Genomic DNA, 15,057 nt, shown 5'->3' on the forward strand with positions numbered 1-15,057 from the left:
GCAGAAACAACACACAAAGACATGCACATTTAAAACGACACACACTCTCACGAACACTTAATCATGCTCTGGTGCTGGACGAAGCACACATTCAGTCAGCGGGGGATATTTTTCACACCAAATCTTGCCAAGTCTTGTAACGGCACATTTATTTGGGAACTTCAAAAAATGGATGGACTCGAATTTTTGCATTCTTACCTATTGAATATAAATGTAAAGCAATATATCTGGCAGCTGGTGAAATGGTATTTTGCCAAGGTTTGTTTTGTTAACAGTGTATTAAAGGCATGTTGTCTTCATATTTGTTTGCCTTCTATTGTGATTATGGCTGCCTGTCACAGTATGTTTTTACTGTACAAAAACAACACGATGATGTTATCAATATCATTTTATATTTTTCTTTGCTCTATGCTCTATCTTCAACTGTTTTAAAGATCCAGTAGGATAATAAGCTATACATACATACATACATATACATAGTTTTTCTGCCACACAGCATATTGTAATTCTTTTATTAACTGTGTGCCATTTAGCAACACAGAAATCCAGTAGAGGCCTTATTTATTAATATGATATTTCAATATTGATATAGCTCACCACAATGTGCTTTAGTGCCAAGTGGCTCATGCCTTCCAGAAAGCTCATGCACATGGTAACCATGGATCTTTGATCGTCATTGGCCACTTGCCTGAGTTATGACTCTATGTCCAAACTAGTTAGGTTATGCCCCAAGTATTCATGGTGCAATCAATTTCAGTAGCTGGTTTAGTTACAAACTAGTAGTTACTCAGGGTGCTTTCAGACCTAGAGTTGTCTTGCTTTGGTCTGAATCGCTTTCAGACCTAGAGTTGTCTTGCTTTGGTCTGAATCAGGGACTAATTTTGTTACAAAGTTGTATGATTGCCTAGAGTTGGTTCGTGTTCTCACAGCAGCATTTACAAGCGGACCAGATCAAATGCCTTGTGTGAGAAAGCTGCTCTTGATTGGTCAGAATTTCCATGTGGGAAAAATCCAGGAAGTAAAGCAAACGTTGAAGAAGAGTACACTTGCAAGATAAATGTGACACTTTCTAATGTCACAATGGAGGGACAACTACGCAGGTTGATTTTAGCGCTGCTCATTGTGGACTATATTGCTGTCATTGTTCATTTTAGTCAAACCATACAGTTTGAAAACGAGGCGCGGCGTCAACTAGAAAACAATGTTTTGATGCATTGGATGTGCTGAATGTGCATATTAAGGCAGTACAGGAGGAGGCGCACATAAAGCCTCATAGCCTCTTCCACGCACCTACGTGGAAATCATAAGGCAGAGAGAGAACACACCTCTCTGCCCTTCCACGCACAAACGAGGAAAGCCTGTGGCAAAGAGATCAAAAATCTCTGCCCTTCCATGCGCCTACACGGAAAGCCTAAAACGGAGAGAGCACACTTCTCTGCCCTTCCTTGGTAGATGAGGAAAGCCTGAGTGCAGACAGAGAAAACCTTCCTGCCCTTTGAAGCACCTACATGGAAAGCCTAAGGCAGGGGGAGCAGACCCAAAGACCCCCTCCCCCCAGGAACAGAACAGAGCAGCATCAATGTCAAACAGAAAAGACATTGATAAGTCAGACACAGCATGCAAAAGGAGGAGCTGGGGGGGAGGGGGGTGGCAAAGCAGCATTCAGAGGAAGCAGCAACAGTAGGCAGGCCAGAGCAGTTTAAATAGGGCGCCCTGAATGAGATTCACCAATTGGCTGCATAGAAAGGAATCATGTGATCTATCAGCTGATGTCGGTGGGATGTGAGCAGAGCTTGACATCATGTCCTGTCTGAACTAACGCTGTGCTCATTTTAGTTGCAGCTCTAAATTAAATAGTTTCCAGAGTTGTCACATTTTGAAACATGTTCTCAGTGTTGGTTTAACACTTAAACATTTTAAAAGCTTAAAAATATCCAGATTATTAGTAGTTGCAGACACTGCTCAGCTGGATGAATTACTTATAGAGGCAGTGTGTTAACAGTGACTGAGGCTTTGTTATTTACTCAACAGGGAGACATTCTGATGTTATGTTGTGTTTTTACTGGACAGGTGTGCTGAATGCAGAAATGACTTGCTGTGTTAGTTGTGTTTCCACCTGGCCTTTTTAAAGGTGGGTAGAGCTTTGTGAATGCCCCACCTGCTGCTTAGATCATGTGTATTTGAGTGTGCACATCTGTGAGCAACTAACTGACTAATGGAGAGAGAGAGCACAGGAAAGAGCTGCAGCTTCAAAGGAAAAAGCTGTGCAGGGTGCGATGTCCCCATTATTGTAGAGTAGCTGAAAGTAAACAGTATTAATATTACATTTTTTATGCCTCCACGCCACAGCACAGGAACACTTTGAAGGAATGTCTTTAAATATGACAAACATCTGCTTGGACTTAAGGGTAACTTTTTGGTTCTGGTGGTTAAAGGTCAAAGGTCAAGGTCACTGTGACCTCATATAATTCATACACTGTTTATGATAAAAATTTCACACAAATGTCGAATGGGATAAAATGATGAAGTGAGGACATTTTATATCCAAGAGATCAAAGGTCAACTTCACTGTGACATCATAATGTTCTTTTATGGCCATTATTCAACAACGTCATATCTTAGGAACAGAAGAGGAGACATTTGGTCAGATACTGAATTGGTGACACTAATTTTGGGTGTCTGCCTTGAAACTGTGCTGATTATGTCTTCCTCTGCTGCAGGGTTAAAGGGATAGTGCACCCAAAAATGAAAATTCAGCCATTATCTACTCACCCTCATGCCGAGGGAGGCTCTGCTGAAGTTTTAGAGTCCTCACATCACTTGCGGAGATCCCAGGGGAGAGGGGGTAGCAGCACAACTCCACCTAATGCAGGCTGACGGTGCCACAAAATATCTCCATACTGCTCGTCCGTAGTGATCCAAGCGCGCACATGTGAGCGCAGTGTACAGAGAGGCAGTTAGAGCTACAGGCTACAATGAGGCTAAAAACAGAGTTCAAATTACGTTTTTTTCAAACAACTTTTTACGTCGCGGCTTCAGGACACTTGGATCACTACGGACGAGCAGTATGGAGATATTTTGTGGTTTCAATTATGTGTTTTTGGATGTTTTAATCTGGGGCACCGTCAGCCTGCATTAGGTGGAGTTGTGCTGCTACCCACTCCCCCCTGGGATTTCTGCAAGTGTTGTGAGGACTCTAAAACTTCACCTGAGCCTCCCTCAGCATGAGGGTGAGTAGATGATAGCTAAATTTTCATTTTTGGGTGCACTATCCCTTTAAAGGTGTGTGTGAAGCTTCCAAGTTTCATTAGAAAATATACTTGATACTAAGGCTGCCCCCGACCAAGAATTTTCCCAGTCGACCAATAGTCGTCATTTAGGGCCATTAGTCGACTAGTCGCCCACGTGTTTACGATAATAATTTAATTATTAAATGATATATTTTGGGCGGGGCAACACAATGGTTTGAGTTGAAGGTGTGAGAAAGAATAGTATCAGTAACATTGTTAACACTGTGCTACATTACAGAGAAATACAAAACCGTACTAATGAACCTTCATTAATATAGGCCTATATTTTATCTACAAGTGCACGTCACACACTGAGCGAGCCGCCTGTTAATGACGCTGTGGGCTAATGGGCATGTAGCTACTTCCATGTTTCAGATGATACGTCATGTTTGTAGTCGACCAATGAAGATGAGTTTACATATCAGCTTGGGTTCGTCCTTCACCTTCTCAAAATGATCCCACACTTTGGATTTCCTGCCCGACATGTTATTAACTAGCCTGTGGAATAACCGCAGGTACCAGCCCTGGAAATTAGGGACCGTACACATGCCACATCTTCAGCCAACTGATGACCTTTCTGGTCGACTAACATTTCATCAACTATTCGGAGGCAGCCTTGGTTGATACCTTTTATTACATTCCTTCAAAGTCTTCACTACATATATTTTATGAGTCTGCATAGACATGGACTAAAGTGCAAATGGAGTGGTTGGTGATGTCGTACAACAGCGAAGTGGTAATTCTAGTTAAAGTACGTACTTCCTAACTGTGGGTGCAGTTACGGTCAGGTTATCCCAACAGTGTGAAGTGGCCTCTGAGAAGGATTCACTCTAATGTGAATCTGCTGCTTTGGCTGGAACAGATCCTTCAGTGTGCTCCTGTTTTTCTTGCTGCTCTCTTAAAAGCCTCTCTCAAGCCCAAGGTCATAATTTAACTTTCTTTGGCTTTCCTCGCCCTCTGTGATGCTTTTATCCTGAACTTACTCTTCGTGTAAAATGAACCGGTAAGCACTTTAATTACCCAGGTTTTCAGACGTGTGTGTTTTTCTTCTGTTAGGACGCCCGAGGTGGTCATGGATGGACCCTCCACATACACACAGGCTCACATCATTAGGACTGATTACACTTCGCCTGGTCTGGAGTCTGTCTGTGCACATTACCCCCTCACCCATTTAGAAACAATAGCGTCTCGGTAATAATTCACCCTCCAGATCAGTTAAAGTCAACACAGACACCATTCTTGTGAGTTACCAAGGGTTACAAACGGCTCTGGAATAATAATTGATCATAATAGTAATGATGACACTGCTGTGGGGTTTGACAGCAGGAGAGAGCAGATTTAAAAAGCTGCTCCTCCTCCTCTTTAACTTGATAGTGTGCGAATTATTCACCTCATTGTTCCAGTCCTGGTTAATAGTCTTCCCACCATCTGCTCAAACTTCAACCGGCTTGACATCATAGTAGTTTGCTGTCTCAGAGGCTAATGACAGAGTCATGCCAAATATTAGTCATGGCTGATATTTGTACATCTTCTTCAACAGCATCGCATACACACTCGTTCATTTGCTCTTCAGCCTGCAGATTTAAACTGCTGCTCTGGTCGCTCGCTGTATGTGTATATGTGTTATGTTAAATAACTTAGTATTATTTCAGTTGTGCACTGGAATGTTCAGGGAATAAATTAAGTGCTGTAGAGGAACTTTCAATGTAGGCGGAGGACGTGATGTGACCATGGATATATTGATAGACTATAATAGAGCTGTATATGATGTAGCAGTCAGCCTTGCTGGCAATTTATCCCCACAGCCTTCTGGTACAGCAACAACAAATACTAATTCTCACTATGAGCCATAATCATAGAGGACATGTCTGTAAAACTGTCGACAGAACATCTTGAATGGCACACATGGTCTTTGTTTTGTGAAGAGTCAATAGAGCTATATGCATTTTTTAAATGTGTTTAAACCAATTTTTAGATTCAAAGTAGGCAGTGTCATGATCCGGCTCATAGGCCATGACAAAAATGGGGGACGCACACGGTATCAACTGAAAAGTGCACAAATTTATGATTAATAGAATTGCAAAAAAATAAGTAAGTTATGAGGTGTGTCAACTCAACAAAAGCGTGGTGCCGAATGAGGGGAAGAGAACGAACTGATGGCACAGTCAGGCTCAAGTAAGCTGCCAGCCAGCTGGGAGACTGGCCAGGTGCTCCTAGTTGCCACTTACTCCGATCCGCCCACCAGGACCTGCAAGACGAAGCAGACAGACACTCCTGAGGCAGGAGGCCATCACAATAGAAACAATACACATTTGTCCTTAATTTATTCTTCTTAAGAACAAGAACAAGAAGTTCTTAAAGGTACACTTTGCAGGAATAAACACAACATTCAACTTGGCCCCTCCTCCCTACACTGCTTGTACACTCCAAGCTACTGCTGTGGGAACTTTCCATTTGTTGTAATGGAAAAGCCGATACTTTAGGAACATAACTATGCTAAGCAATGGCACCTAACTGTCCAACAGATAACAGTTCAACTGTGTGTTGCTCTTAATCCCTATCCCTTAGGTGTCAGCTAGGGCTGAAAAAATGAAGGCAACGCAGAAGGGCCAAAAACTGCAGTTCCTCTAATGGCCACTTGAGGCTGGCTCCAAATGCGAGTCTGTTCCCATAGACCTCCATGTTGAAATGCCCGACTTTACAGCAGAAATAAACATGTTAACAGCCTGGTACAAAAAACAGTTTTGGTCTCTGTAGCTAATTTCTCACTTCATGACAACTGTACAGGGGGTGAAGTTTTGTAAAACTTACACATATACATTTCATTAAGACTTAAAGTTATGCATATTTAAGGGTGGGCCACTTTGGTGTGACAGGCTGTCTGCCGATAGTGTCCTTGGCTTCTAGGTCAGATCAACCCTCCCTCCTCCATAGCACCAGCCTCTTGACCAAATAAAATCCCTTCTGGCTCCAAAATACCAAAATGTTGACGGCCGAAATGCCAAACTCAAGGCTTCAGAAGGGGAGTCCACACATCAATGGGTGACGTCAAGGTAGCTACGTCTATTATTTTTACAGTCTACGGTGCTCACCTGTGAAAGTGAAAGTTAAAGCCAACCAGATTTACTCTTGTTTTCTAACAAACTTTGTCTGCTTGGCATTTGGCCTCGTTATAGTTGCGTGCTGCTTATGGTTTGGCACCTGGTCACCAAAGGTTGCAGCCTAAATATCCCGAAAACAGAATGTCTCTGTCTCTTAACACAATAAGAAAATACAGGCAGAGGGCAAACTCACCAATGCACTTCTAGTGGGTCATAAGTGATGATTGGAGGGGGTATCCTGTGTAGTATACCTTTAAAGTGCTCAGAGAAATTGATATTTAAACGTCAAACACTACAAATTCATTCAAATTCATAACAACTGGGAAGATTGTGTGATATAATTGAAAACTGCGAAATGACTCCTGATAGACCTCATGGTGGTGTTTTGCTAGTGTGAAAATAATACTTGTAAATCTTTATCAGAGCCCATAGAAAATCAGTTTTTATGTGTATCATCATCTCAATTTTAAAGTCTACGGGAGGAGCAGGCAGGCAGGACGTAGAGACGCTGATAAAGCTGGCGAAGCAACTTTTATAAGAATGAATGGGAGCCATCTCGCAACACAACTGCATCCATGAATGCGACGGTGATGCTGCAGGTGTAACGCCTCCCACTGGTGTTTGCAGCGGTGGAAGAGGTACCAAAAGTGTCTGTGAGGGAGTTTTTGGGGAGTGCTGCACTTGGATTAGAATAAGACAGCATGAGGCCTTCAACAATTTCCTGTGATTCCCAGGGAGCTCAGTGGAGACTTCCTCTCCAGGCAGCGGCTGCCGGCAGCATGACATTCCTAGTTTGCAATTGATCTGTGGGATAAACTAACAGCATGGGGGGGATTTATAAACAGAGGAAAAGGGAAATGCTGTATCAGCCTCACACACAGAGACACACAGTTGTACACTATGTACTATGCACAGTATGGTTACTTTGCACGTTTGCTACGCAAATGATTAAGTGCCACTACACGGTTAAGTATTGCTGCAGTAGAACCTGTGTGTGTGTGTGTGTGCGTGTGTGTGTGTGCGTGTGCGTGTGCGTGCAGGAGGTTTCCTATTTTGTAAGTGCAGTGTGTAGCCTTTGTAGAGCCCGGCTGTGCACAAATACCAAGCTGAGAGTGGCTGTTGAACTTTGGAAATGTCAGCCACTGCTTCACCATCAGTTCATTCCTGGGTGTCCTCCCATCCTCCTTCCCTGCACGCCTTAAAACTTTCCTTGTGCTCAGAGTGACCTACTGAAATCTTTTGAAGCTGTGTCTGGGTTTGTGGGCAGCGGGAGCACAGAGGATACATGCCCTTAGTTCAAACACAAACAGGCTTTCGAAAATAACCTTGCCAGTTTTGCTCTGAAGACGTGTTCCCGGTCACAGCTAGGGCATCGGAGGGAAAGGTGCAGAGTTGTTAGGGGAGTAAAGGGGTGCAAAGATCTTCCCCTAAATGGAAACCCCAGTAAAATGTAATACAATCCAATAGAGGAGTCTAATAAATACTCGAGCATTTTGCTTTGACTGTATCTGAGGGAATGCTCATTAGTTTGAGGCCATAGTTAAGTACAATAGTTTGCCTTCTATTCCCTCGACAAGACTGTGGGGAGCTGTCCATGGTGCTGTCACATGCTAAGCAGGATTAATGAATACATGCCCCATACCAGTACAGTTTACCTTGCACTCCTGCTCATAGATCCCGCTGTGAAACAGGGAAAAACGTCTCCTTCACCCTCCCCATCCCCTGTCACGCCTTTCTCCCAGTGCTTCCCAAATCACATGCCTCCGAGTCAGACACAGCACCGGCTCTCCCAAGAGGAGAGCATCCTCCACCTCACAGTTTTACACTACATGCTGCATGATGAGCCTCCCTCATCTGTGTGTTGTTTACATGTTGCTGTGTTGTTTGCTGAGAGGCAGCAGCATGTGATTGCTGCACCCCAGGCCTTTTTCGAGAATGCCACTTCAGAGGAATGCAAAGTAAACATGTAGCTAATATATGCCAACAGTGCTCTATCTTTACGCTCACCAGCCTAATACATGCATAGTTCATGGACACTGAAGGTCTTGCCTGAGTGGGGGAGAGAGGGGCCTCTTTATGCCAGCTCTAATCGGCTCACACTGGTGCTACACTTTGTGCTGCATGTTTACATCTTTCATAAATAGCACACTTATACCACTGGTGTCATTGAAATGTCTTTAAAGGGACAGTTCACCCCCAAATCAAAAACATATTTTTCCTCTACCTGTAGTGCTATTTATAGGGCTGTAATCAACGGAGGAAAATCTACGTCGACCGAAATTCTACCTACTCTTCGACCAATTGATTGGTAAAGTAACACCAGCACTGATCGTCCATGAGAATTTGAGCATCAACCAACCAACCAGAACTTTACAGCCCTAGCTGTTTATCAGTCTAGATTGTTTTGGTGTGAGTTGCAGAGTGTTGGAGATATCAGCCGTAGAGATTTCTGCCTCCTCTTCAGTATAACAGAACTCGATGGCACTTGGCTTGTGGTGCTAGGGGCGCCAAAAACATAAGCCTCTCGTCCATGAGTAGATGCACACTTCCTGCTGTGATGTCTGCCTTCTCTTGAATATAATGGAACTAGATGGCACTCAGCTTGTGGTGCTTAAAGCGTTGAAAACTCAACAGCAATGTCTCTTTCCAGAAATTATGATCCATTTACCCAAAATAATCCACAGACCTTGTTGTGAGCAATTTCATGTTGGAACTATTTTCTTTCTACCGAACTACATCCGCCTACCATATCACCACCGAGAAGGAGGTGTGCATCACCTCATGGAAGAGAGGCTCGTGCTTGTGACAGCGTGAGACAGCATGGCGTCCTCTTCAGCTGAGCTGTAATGTTACCTAGCTCAGTGGTGCTAGGTGAGCTAGCAGTAGATGCACACTTCCTTCTGCGTGCTGATACAGTTTGTGGGTTTAGTTTGGTAGAAAGAAAATAGTTCCTACATGAAACTGACAACAAGGTCTGTGGATTATCTTGAGAAACAAGGTCATGATTTCTGGAAAGCGACATTGCTGTTGAGTTTTTCAAATATATTTTTTGGTGCTTAGAGCGCCACAAGCTGAGTGCTGTCTAATTCTTTTATATTCAAGACAGGGCAGACATCTTTACAGGTGATAATTTCCAACACTCTGCAACTCAGACCAAAACAATCTAGATTAATAAATAGCACTACAGGTAAGAGATAATTGTATTTGTAAATTTGCTGTGAACTGTCCCTTTAAAGGTAAACTTTTCTATAGTTGCTGCAAGTATCACCTTTGTTTACCTCCTGGATACTTGCCCTCTCTATTAAACCAACAAGGTAATCAGTCAGTTGAGGGAACAAAGACACTGTTGGCTCCTCAGTGACAATTACTTCTTCCTCCACATATCAACTCTCAGTGAACTGCAGTTGCTGATTCCTGACCTTCCTTCATACTCAGCAGCAGCTCTAAGTAAAATAACGTTATTGTCAGCCTCCTCTCGCTTCCCTCTGCCTTATTTTCCTCTCATGGGCACACAGTCTCGAGGGGGGTTTTAGAAAGCTCTTGAGTGCCCCCATGTGTTCACTGGTGTTTACACTCAGCTCAGTGTACTACATGTGTTTGCTGTTGATGTGAGCAATTCAAAAGATTTCTGAGATTTTTGCCTTGACTCTGTGTTGAAGAAAAGACTGTCTGTTTTAATCACAGCTCCCCTGATGTTTACTGAGTGCCAGGGTTACATCTTCTCTCATGCAACCACTTCTGACATGAATTTTGTGCAAGGATATGTGTGTGTACATGTGTGAGTCAGGGCAATAATGCAAAAGCATACGAGTGTATGATGCACACATTACAAAGAATTCTGAATGCACGTGTCACCAACAAAACGAAGGCACAGATTTGATATGAAACAATATTTTTTGGTCTGTGCACATGAAACACCTTTAACAAGTGTGTCTTCTCCTGTCTTTGCAGGAAGCGCTTTGAACCTGACATGCCGGGCATTTTTTGGCTACAGCGGCGACGTCAGCCCGCTCATCTACTGGATGAAGGGAGAGAAGTTCATAGAGGACTTGGACGAGGAGAGGATCCAGGAAAGCGACATCAAGTAAGAAACGCTGCTGGAGTTGATTTCACAGGACATGGCTCTAATGAGGAATTAATAGCAGATGTAGATAAATTCACTGGAAAATATTAAAGGACGATACCAATGGCTTTGCATGTTTTAGCCCATTAACTCCAAATTGCAACGCTAAACCAACCATTTTCCAGGGATTTATTTGCTGCCTGCCAAGCAGCTGCCGGTTTTCATTTATTTTGCTGTGGTGTGACCATCGTGCAGAGACTTAAAGCTTGTTTTAAAGCATTATTCATTCATTGTGTCACCTTTATTGTTTTGTTTAAAGGACGTTATTGTCTAACGGAAATGCACCAGCAAGCAGGTGAAAGCAGGATAATATGCTCCATTGTGCACAGGAACAGTAGAGCTGCATCCATCACATACGTAGCAAGATAATCATCTATTATATATGACAATATGTGTGTTAGTGACGAGGGAGCACACACTCCTGAAATGGAAAAAACAAATGTCAATGATAGGAGGAATACTGTTTATCAACTGCAGTTGAGTGCAGTGTATGGCTATATACTATATACACAACACACTACAACATTAGTGCCAGTGTGTTGTATTGTACTGCAGTTTCTTATTGATTATTTGTCCCACGCCTCATTGCATTTACCAGCTACGCTGTTGAAAAGTCAGCCACAAGACTAAAAAAACAGAAAAAAAACCTCAACAAACCTGCACACTAGGAAAAGAACCAGTGGTGTTTTGTTGTTTCTTGCATTAAAAAAGTTTGTTGTTCTGCAGCTGACTGAAGCCAGGGACGTTGGAGTGCTACATCAAAGAGAGTTTTCAAACCAGTCCTGTGTGCAGCTGTTTTACCAGCTCTGGCAAAAAGAAAAAACATAAAAATGAATACAGGTGGTGAATTGTGTGTTACGATGGATTATCAAACGCGAGTTAGATTCAAGTCTGTGGTTATCTTTCATGCTGAAATTAGCTGAACAGTTGTTAGGGTGCAATACTGTTCTTTAAATGGCAAGATTGGTTTTGTTCATTTTTGCTTGGCCCCTATCATCCAATGTTTTTGTGTCTAAATGATTAATGGGAACAAGAATTTTTCATAGTGGTCCAGTACTGGGTGAGACAGGTTGCAATGTAACCACTCCGGGCATGTTCACACTGTCAATTAACATCCAATGAAAGTGCTTTTTTGCCACTGACAGGCTCATATTGTTATTTTAAGTGTCCCTACAGAGATAGACCTTTTCGTTAAACAGTGAGACCCTTTTTGTTTAACTAAAAACAGCCCCCTAATTGCCATCACCAGTTCCACCAGACTCCATGTAAATAAACAATAATTTTAGCGTGTACAGAGCGAGCATATTTTCACATCTTACTGAGTGAATTAAGGGTTTATTTTAACCAAACTAGAGTTGGTGATTGATGGAACAGTTGAGAGATGAACCAAAATAGTTTTTGTGAGTTTAATTTTGTTTCTATCAACTTTGAATTTAGTGTGTTTTAGGATGATAAAATGACTAGTTTTTTTAATGGAGTTTGGTCAATTTCGTAAAAGCGATTTTTTTGCCACTGACAGGCTCATATTGTTATTTTAAGTGTCTGGCAACATTATGGAAAGGATCCCTACAGAGATAGACCTTTTCGTTAAACAGTGAGACCCTTTTTGTTTAACTGAAAACAGCCCCCTAATTGCCATCACCAATTCCACCAGACTCCAATTAAATAAACCGTAATTTTACCATGTATAGAGACAGCATATTTTCACATCTAACCGAGTGAATTAAGGGTTTAATTCACCAAAACAGAGTTGGTGATTGTTGGAACAGTGGAGAGGTGAACCAAGATCATTTTCATGAGTTTTATTTTGTTTCTGTTGACTTTGAATGTAGTGTGTTTTATAATAATAAAATTACTGTTTTTTCAAATGGAGTTTGGTGAATTTTGTAAAAGCGATTTTTTGCTACTGATAGGCTCAGATTATTAATTTAAGTCTAATTTAAGTACAAGTCGTCCTTTTTGTTAAGGAGTGAGATTTTTTTTTTAAACCAGAAACAGCCTCCAAAATTGCCATCACCAGTTCCACCAGGCTCCATGTAAATAAACAATAATTTTAGCGTTTACAGAGCCAGCATATTTTCACATCTTACTGAGTGAATTAAGGGTTTATTTTAACCAAAACAGAGTTGGCGATTGATGGAACAGTGGAGAGATGAACCAAGATGGGTTTTGTGAGTTTTATTTTGTTGCGGTTGACTTTGAATGTAGTGTGTTTTAGGATGATAAAATTATTCTTTTTTAAATGGAGTTTGGTGAATTTCATAAAAGCGATTTTGGGGCTGTTTCTAGTTAAACCAAAAGGATCTTACTCTTTAACAAAAATGTCCATCTTGGTAGGGATCCTTTTAATAAGCTGTCACACACTTATAATAAAAATCTGAGTCTGTCACAGGCAAAAATAAGCACTTGAGTGGATGTAAGTGGGTTACACTGCCGTCCTCTTCCAATACTGAACTGATTTCAAAAGTTGTTGTTCCCATTAGTCACTAGACAAAAAGATGGGGAAATCCAGGTTGAAAAATACCGAACTTACCCTTTAAGGTTGTAGCTTTCCTGAACGTGTGTCTGTGGTGGCTTAACGTGTGGTTTTAAAAGAAAAAAATATGCCATTACACAGTTTGTGAAATAGGTAAGACATGCCACTAAAGCACAGGAATATTTACTTAAAAAACTTCAACCTGTCACACAGAAAAACATCCCTTGCTGTATGACATGCAGTCATAAATTCTCCTGCCAGTTTAGCTGTTGATTGTCTCAGAATACTGCAGGGTTTGAGTCAGTTTCTGTTGGAAGTGAAAGGAAGTCTGGAGTTTGTACGATAAATGTGGGAAGGATTCATGTCAATTTTATAGTATTTTGGACAGTTTTAGAAAGTAGGTCTGTGTCTCTGTTTAAGTTCTCACACAGGAAGCAGTTTGTTTGTTCTGTGTCTAACCATCTCCTCCAATGGCAAGCATTTTCCCCTTTAATTTCTGAGCTTCAGAACAGGATGCACATTTGTCACTTTATACTTACAACCGCATTAGGAAGCCACAACTTTGCAGAAAGCAAATCCATGTCTTGCTCCCTGTCCACATTCATCAGATGTATGTGTTTTTAACATTGTCGTCTCTCTTGTCGTCTCCAGTCAGTGTAACATCGTAAAATTCGCCCGGCAAGCTTCACTTTCAGGCCTCTAAGATATTTAAAACAAGCCCATTTCCATGTTTCTCCCTCCTAGTGGTGTAACATATTTAAACAAGTCCATTCCCTGGTCCATGTGCATGTTTCCCATTAGGGCTGTTTGGAGAGGCTACAGCTCTGGGGAGACAGCCCTGTCAGATGGTTAACAACCGTCATTTTTCACACCGCCGCCACTATCGCTATCTCCCTCGCTGCACCCACCTATAGCGGCATGCAGATGGGAGAAAGGAGGGGGAGAGAGGGGAGAAGGAGGGAGGGAGCAGACAGGGAAAGAAGTGGAAAGAGTAAGAAATATGGAAGAAGTCACTTAGGAGGAAAGTAAAGAAGACACATCTGCGACTTTGCTCGCACGCTGATATGAACATGCAACAGAAACAAATCTCATTTTAACCACCGGCGCTGCTCTGCTGTCTGTGTTGTTCTCTGTCTCTCTCTCTTCCTCCATTACTCCCTGACACCAGGATTCCCCCACTCACTGGCTGAGGGGTTATCATATCAATAATTCATACCGATATTTCATGCAGCGGATCAATAATGTATTTGATCATCCACTCTCTGTTGCTGATGCTGCCACCCGAAGCTCTCTCACATCCAGCCAGCGCCTCGGCTTTACTTCCACAAAGTCAGCCAGACATATGGACCAGGCATGGATGGGGAGCAATGAAGAGAGAGGATAGGAGAAACTAAACATGAACAAATCTGTGCTCACCCTGCAGCCAAGCTGTCTCCCTTTTAGATGATACTGTGGGCATGTTTCTAAGGATTACCTCTCTTCTTCTTCAGGCTGGCACCCACACACTTTTAGCTTTATTACTAATGCATCAGCAGCCAAAACTTGAGCTAAGAGATGAGCACTCATACCTTGGGCTCAGAGTTTCTGCAGGCGTTTATTTACCCAACCCAGAGCCTATTGATTCGGAGGGGTTCATTTCTATGGTAACCCGGGCCCATAAATTCTCATTTACACCAGCAGGACAGGGCTATTGTTGTTATCATAGCACGGATGACTGGACATTAGCATAGCATGCAGAGATTAATAAATTAGCAAAACAAATCTGGCTCAGCATAATAACGAAGGTGATCAATACGTTATTGACCCGGTTCAGTTGGTGTTTTTGCAGGTGGACGTTGAATTGAATGTATAAAAGCACTGAATAAGTTGCAAACACAGAAGTTTCGCTCACGAGGAAGGGAGAGAATATTGAAAAGAAAAAAGTGCCTGCAGCAGCCATCGTTTGGGAATGTGTTCACAATTTACTCAGTCGGCTAACTCAATATCGATGAACTCGTTCAACCAGAAGAAAAGAAGAGTTTTTTACTGAAGAGTTTCACAGAGATTTACATGGAATTCTAAAAATCT

The 15,057-nt window shown here is 42.2% G+C and overlaps 1 protein-coding gene across 4 annotated transcripts in view; it reads left to right on the forward strand.

Annotated features, from left to right (window-relative positions):
* il1rapl1a (interleukin 1 receptor accessory protein-like 1a) overlaps window positions 1-15,057 on the forward strand; it is a 278,552-nt gene that overhangs the window by 239,757 nt on the left and 23,738 nt on the right. For all 4 annotated transcript variants that reach the window (XM_050048581.1, XM_050048580.1, XM_050048583.1 and 1 more), the window contains exon 7: window positions 10,343-10,475. In XM_050048581.1, the coding sequence (XP_049904538.1) occupies window positions 10,343-10,475 (133 nt within the window). The remainder of the gene's footprint in view (window positions 1-10,342; window positions 10,476-15,057) is intronic.

The sequence above is a fragment of the Epinephelus moara genome, chromosome 7 (assembly GCF_006386435.1).
Source record: "Epinephelus moara isolate mb chromosome 7, YSFRI_EMoa_1.0, whole genome shotgun sequence".
In the NCBI taxonomy this organism is placed as follows: domain Eukaryota; kingdom Metazoa; phylum Chordata; class Actinopteri; order Perciformes; family Serranidae; genus Epinephelus; species Epinephelus moara.